This window comes from Haematobia irritans, chromosome 3 (genome assembly GCF_050003625.1).
Source record: "Haematobia irritans isolate KBUSLIRL chromosome 3, ASM5000362v1, whole genome shotgun sequence".
Lineage (NCBI taxonomy): Eukaryota > Metazoa > Arthropoda > Insecta > Diptera > Muscidae > Haematobia > Haematobia irritans.
In genome coordinates this window covers 140,707,272-140,713,989 of record NC_134399.1, presented here as the reverse complement: position 1 = coordinate 140,713,989, position 6,718 = coordinate 140,707,272, and the positions used below count along the sequence as shown (strand labels likewise).

At 34.0% G+C, this 6,718-nt stretch overlaps 1 protein-coding gene across 1 annotated transcript; it reads left to right on the top strand.

Annotated features, from left to right (window-relative positions):
• The first annotated feature begins 312 nt into the window (after positions 1-312).
• LOC142231213 (uncharacterized) lies at positions 313-1,482 on the top strand. Its single transcript, XM_075301831.1, has one exon. It carries the CDS (start codon positions 313-315, stop codon positions 1,480-1,482), a length of 1,170 nt encoding a protein of 389 aa, XP_075157946.1.
• The last annotated feature ends 5,236 nt before the right edge of the window (positions 1,483-6,718 follow it).

The window sequence follows — 6,718 nt, the reverse complement described above, 5'->3', positions numbered from 1 at the left end:
ATAAATGTTTCCCCTGGATATAAAATAGACGAAATACCAAGAAATTTAGTTTATTTACCTGTTAACGTCAAAGAAATCAGTTCACTTAAAGTGTGGATTGTAGATCAAGAAGAAAGAATAATAAATTTTCGCGGAGAGGAAATTACTTTACGCATTCATCTAAGGCCAGCTGACAGATGATTATTTATAATAAAAACATAAGCGGAAAGTCAAAGGCAAACACTCAAGTGCAAACCGCCAACCGCAGACTACTGCCTTTAACTAAGCAAAATATAAAATTTTTAAAATCTCTCAACCTTCGTTTAAAACAAAATGACTGAAATTCTTAATGTATCCGAAAAGCCTTTTTCAGATGAAAATATTACTAAAAAAGACTACCATAGTTATGTCCCATATATTCGTTCATTTAAAAACAATGATGAAATAAGAATAACCATACAAAATCAAGATTTGTATGTATTACCGGCTGAAAGTTATATTTACATAGAGGGTACCATAACAGTGGCCAGTGGAGAAAGAGCAATCAATGCTCGTTTGAAAAACAATTGTGTAGCGCACATGTTTGATGAAATCCGATATGAGCTTAATGGTGTTGAAATTGATCGATCGAGATATCTTGGAATATCAAGTACAATAAAAAATTTCGCATCTCTAACAAGTTTTGAGAGTAATATGCTTCTAAACGCAGGATGGAGTTCTTTAGAGGATATATCCGTAAACACATTCAACTTTTATGTTCCATTGAAGATGTTACTCGGTTTTGCTGAAGACTTCCATAAAATTATCTTGCATAGCAAACATGATCTTATACTTCTGCGAAGTTCTAGTGATAGCCAAGCATGCTATTCATCGGATCCCAAAGAAAATCTAAATTTAACCATCACCAACGTGATGTGGAGGATTCCCCATGTTCACCTCTCTGACATAATGAAAGTAAAAGTTATGAAAACAGTGCGCGATGGTACGTCGTTACCAATTGCATTTCGAAGTTGGGATTGCCATTTTAACCCCACATTCTTTGGTTCGATGAAGTGCAATTGGAATGTCAAGTTGTCGTTGAACAGGGAGAGACCACGCTTCATTTTGTTTGCATTTGTACGAGAAGGAAAGTTTGCTCATTGTAATTTAACCAATATAAAAGTTCATTTGAACTCTGAGACCTATCCATATGATGATTTAAATTTAAAATTTGATGAGAATCGATATGCCATACTCTACGAAATGTATACGAAATTTCAAGAAAACTATTATCAAAGGGAGTCATATCCAATTTTAAGTCTTAAAAAGTTCAAAGAATCACCAATAATAGTCATTGATGTTATCCATCAAAATGAAATGATAAAGCATGGACCAATAGATGTCAAACTCGAGATTGAAACGAGTAAATTAATCCCTCAAAATACTCATGCCTACTGTCTTATATTACATGATCGATTGATGGAATACACACCTTTGACTGCAGTTGTCCGAAAAATTATTTAGGAATAGAATTATTTTTGATTTATTATTATTATTATTTATTATTTTTTTTGCATAGTTACATGAATATATAAATAAATAGTCTTTATTTACATGAGATTTGCTTAGTTAATAAGTTAAAATTACATAAATAAATAAATAAAAATAAATAAATAAATAATGTTGTTTTTTTTCTTTTACATTACAATGACTTAATGAATATACTTAATAATATCAGTACTATACTTATTCTATTCGACAAAATCCAAATTCAAGTCGTCTAAATCATTTATTGATGCCAAGTCAAGATTTTGAATATCATTCAAACTAACATCAAACACCATTGGATTTATAGACTCCAAGTCGATTTCATTACTAGATATGCTATGGTTTTCATTTGCAATCGCATAGTGGCCCCATGCATATGTATTAATGCCATCTTCTCGAATTTTTCTTTTATCGTCGTTATAGCTTAAAGTTATTTTATTAACTTTATTTGTAAACACTGTGTGTTTTTTAGACCTAAAAACTAGCATGCTATCACTTAAATTCTTTTTATTAAAAAGACACTCACGATACGTTTCAAATGTGTATTTTCTTAACACAGATTTCTTGACGCCCTTAGATTTTTTTATTTCCGCACAATCCTCCACTTTCATGGAGTACATTTTTGGCCTCAACCCTATGAACTCAGTCATTATTCTCCCCGAATTCTCATCTTTCATCATTCCCAAAACTTTTTTATTTGCAATAGGGAAATTGAATCTATTATTAAGAGGTAGGTCGGATGTATCAAATCTTGCTTTAATATCATCCGGAGTTATTTCTTCATAGAAGTCCCTACCTATGAATTCGAGGACCATGGAATCGGTGTCAGTGTACGCTAAGGTTACATCATTCCCGAACTTTTTTTTCAAAAATCCATAGTAGAAATCATACATAAAATGTTTAGAAATTTCTAAAATGGCAAACCCCATTTGAATAGGTTTATCTAATAAAATTTCTTCTTTGTTCATTTGGATGGCGACCATATTTTCTCCAAAATGAATAAGGCTATTGAAATTTGGTCTAGAAATCAATTTCACCGCACTATTTCTTTGTCCTACTGTTTCCCATACCTTTACAATTCTCACGTCTGTCCGTTTTTCCACATTTTCCATAGTCTTGCCATATATCGCATTATTCAACAATTTGAAAAAATCTTTTTCAAATGCAATATTTGTTTTTGCTCTATAGCTATTATTTATATCGATAAAGGGACGTAAATAATCGCTTTGTACAAATGTTAATATCCTGTGTACTTTTTCAAGTTTTAAACCCAAATCTAAACATTGTTGCAGATTTCTATAGTGGATTACATAGTTTTTCTTATCCTCAAAATCTGCAATCAATTTTTTAAATTTGGATCCGGGAGGAAATTTGTTTTCAGGACATGGTGGAAAATCGTTTAAATAGTCATGGATTTCTTTAGGATAGGAGAGATCTACCTCAAGGAAATAACCATGAGTGGCATCGGCAGGTAATTTAGATATATTATCAAAAAAGAATTTTAGTAGAAATTCTGGACTTCCAATCACCCACTCGAAATCTTTCTGTGGGAGACATTGGGACATGGCTAGTCCATATAAATTATTTGCGTCAATGTATAAGAGGATACTCAAAACTAGATCCTCTATATAATCTTTCATATATTTGTTATTAGCACGAACATATCTTTTGCTACACTGAACTATTCCACCTCTAATCCCCCTCATACAGAAATTATGCATTTCTTTATCTAATAAGAGATGTAGTTCAGTTGTTCGTGTAACTAGCTTCAACATTGCCTCCCAAGAAAGACCAGGCACCGTAAAGTAATGGCATGGATCAAGTTCATGAATGTCAATGCACATTGTGCGAAATTTTTCGAATATGTCAGCTAATAAAAGAACATCTGTAATCAAATACAGTTCCATATAGTCTTTTAATGTCTGACAACCCATTGTTCTCCACACATTTTGTGCATGTGTGTAGTCTTCCACAGTGCATGGTGTATCATTTAGAGTGTTGTAAAATTCTTCTATGGGCGGTAGCTTATCATCGCTCAATTTACTATGACTTGATAAATAGTCGTAGCAGAAAACCCCTTTCCTTTTCATTAGATCGAAATTGGCTGGGAAGTGTTCCTTTACATTGTGAAGGGCATCATCGGTCAAATTACGAGCAAGTGTATCTAAACTCGCAGCCATAAATTTGAAACTATCCAAAAACCTCAATTCTAATATTTTTTTATTTCCCATTGGAATTATGTGAGACATTGAAATATATGTCTCCTTATTCTGAGCAATAACAGACGTAGTACCCTCAAAGTGGGCCAAGTCTTTGATAAAAAGATGACAATCATATTTTGAAAAATTGTGGAAAAAAATAGGAATGAAATTGGCTACTTGATACTGAAGGTTGCAGCTGTTGTGTGCTGCCCCTCTGTATTTGCCTGTGAGGTGACAGTGATCTCTCACCTTTTTTTCCACCCTAGTGTTAATGACACCTTTGCAAATGTGGCATGTTTTTGCTTTTAAAAATTCCCTAGTCTCTAAGGGCGTCAAGCTATCCATCGGTTTGATTACCTTTAGACGATTGTAGATTAGTTTACAATCCGCAATTAAATTTTTTAAGAACTCTTTGGATGCATCAGCACCCGTATACGTTCTTAAAATATTTTGCGAACTATCATAGCTACATATGATTTTGTAGCCATATGCACATGGCACATGTTCCTTCAAATATGTGGTCTTTGAAGTGCTACCACTCTGTGCACTACAATCCTCTAAAACGCATTCAAAGTCCGCATACACCGTATGTGAAACTTTAATTTGTCTTTTGAAATTTTTAAATGTTAATCTTTGACGTTCTTTTTCGGGCATCGTTCTCTTTACCTGTTGGCATTTTTCGAAATGATTATTAAGGTTCTCCTCCGTTGAAAAATGACGTAAACATAGATCGCATAGGAAAATACGTCCATTATTTTTTCGTTTCTGCATGCTTAAAAGTCTGTAAAGAGAAACAAATACTTTAGATAAATCGTGATTGTGCATATAAGAAAGAATAAGAATTACCTCGACTTGTTTAAAACAAGTATATAATGTGATTTGTCTCCTTCCTCCAGCAGTACTAAATCAACATGATTTAGTTTTACATTTTCAGTTTTAAAATACGGGCCGACAATGACATCATTAACATAGCCGAACACATTAACACTTATCTCCGGATTTTGTTCTTCAAAGCGTTTAATGTGTTGTAACGCCAATGGGAAATGTAGTCCACCAAAATTTAAAATTTTCCCATTTGCCAAATTGATTATATCACTGCCTATGTTGACGTTGTATGAGCTTATCGCATTTCTATTGTTTCTGGGCATGCCTCCAACTGCAGCTACCATACACCACTTAAAACAGAAATCGTCTCTATTTTTTATGTTCAAGCATGCTAATTTCCTTTGCAATGCTAGTGGTGTGGGCAAGTATGATGAACCATTGACAAGGTTCACTCGATTCACATTGATGTCTAGTCTAGCAATCTTACTTAATGCCCATCCTGAATCTCTTTCTTGAAATTCGGACATTTTGTTCAGAATGCTATCGAACTGTGTCTCAAACAGTTTTTCAATATCATCTGATTTTGTGGCTAGACACATTTTTGTTATGTGATTAAATATTTTTGGCGCACACACACCATCACCATTAGACTGTTGAGCTGCTTCATTAACCGGTTTTACATATTCACCGACTAGTTCAATATTGAACTTTACGGTGATGTGCTCCTTGATTTTTTTTGTCACTAGATTCACCAGTGATGATTTAGCCTCATTCAAAAATTCTTCAGGAAGGATTACATTGCTTGTATTGCAATATTCATAAATTGCGATACGTTTTTTAAAAGCGCTTTTTGTTTCACGCAATTTCTCCCCTTCTTGCTGTTGCTGGCGTTGAGGTAGGCTAGAAGTTGATGGAGTGTCTATGTCATTGTCGGCCCTCACCGCACTCGTTTTCCGTTGCTCGTTCACAATTTGGCTGATATTTCCGCCATGGTGAATGTTCATCCTGTTGCTGTATGTAGGTTTTTCCACATCTATTTTGCGTTTCTTGATGGGCATCTCTAATGCAGTTTGCTGACTGATCCACTGATCGTAATGTTGTTGTTGTTGTTGTTGTTGCTGTTGAAGGCCATTGTAATATTGATGATTTGCATGCAGATTGTTGATCCATCCTTGATCGTAATGTTGTTGTTGTTGTTGTTGGAAACCAACGATACATTGATTTTGATTGGTATTCAACCATTGATATGTTGGTTGATTGTTGTTCCATATTTGTTCGCACTGTTGTTGTTGTTGTTGTTGTAGATGGTTGTTCCACTGATGAGAAAGATGTTGATTGTTGTTGTTGCTCATGTTACCGTTGAGTGGGTAAAGTTGTGGGGCTTGCATGTTGCCCCAATATCCCTGCTGTTGATTGATGACATTTCCAGTTTGCGTGGATGCCCCACCACCCATTGACATTGCCACTAAACCATCATTCATTTTCCTTTTATTGGAATTCATTTCCATCACTTGTCCTCCAAGAACTTGAGGACATTTCTCTTTGTGAGACATCAAAATATATTTATTTTCACAGAATTCACCGCATATGCAGTGTCTGGAAACATGAGAATTGTAATCTCTCTTACCGGCGAAGTTGATGGAGCACAAATTGCAGAAGTAAGATGCCATTTTCTTGTTTTTGTTTTTTTTTTTTTTAGGATTTCCAATATATGTAGAAAAAGTGTTTTTGTTGTTGTTGTTTTTTTTTGTTAATTTGACGCGTGAGCACGTTTTTCGCTTCCGTTTTGTTATTACCAAACAAATGTTTAAATTTATTTGAACAATATATATATTTTATATATTTTTATATATTTATAATTGAAAATTTGAAAAGCGCAAGATTTCGAAACGTTATAAAAGGGTTTGAGATTGGACACAAACTGAAGACATTATTTTTTTGAAATGAAGTTTTAACCCTTTACAAGTGTATTATAGGACACTCTATCGCTGTCACATCATAAATTCATCACTTTATCTCGTTTGCTTTTCTATAGGGTCACTCAATTAGTCTCCCCACCTATAACCAAACCATAAGGTACAGAAAAACAAAACGATATCATTGTCACCAAATAGTCTAATGCCAGACCTAACGAAAAATAGCATACACACTCACACGCTTTTCCAACAATCATTTTCTATTGTCAA

Excerpts from the sequence above, each read along its gene's own strand:
- LOC142231213 (XM_075301831.1), top strand. The coding sequence starts at position 313 with ATGACTGAAATTCTTAATGTATCCGAAAAGCCTTTTTCAGATGAAAAT.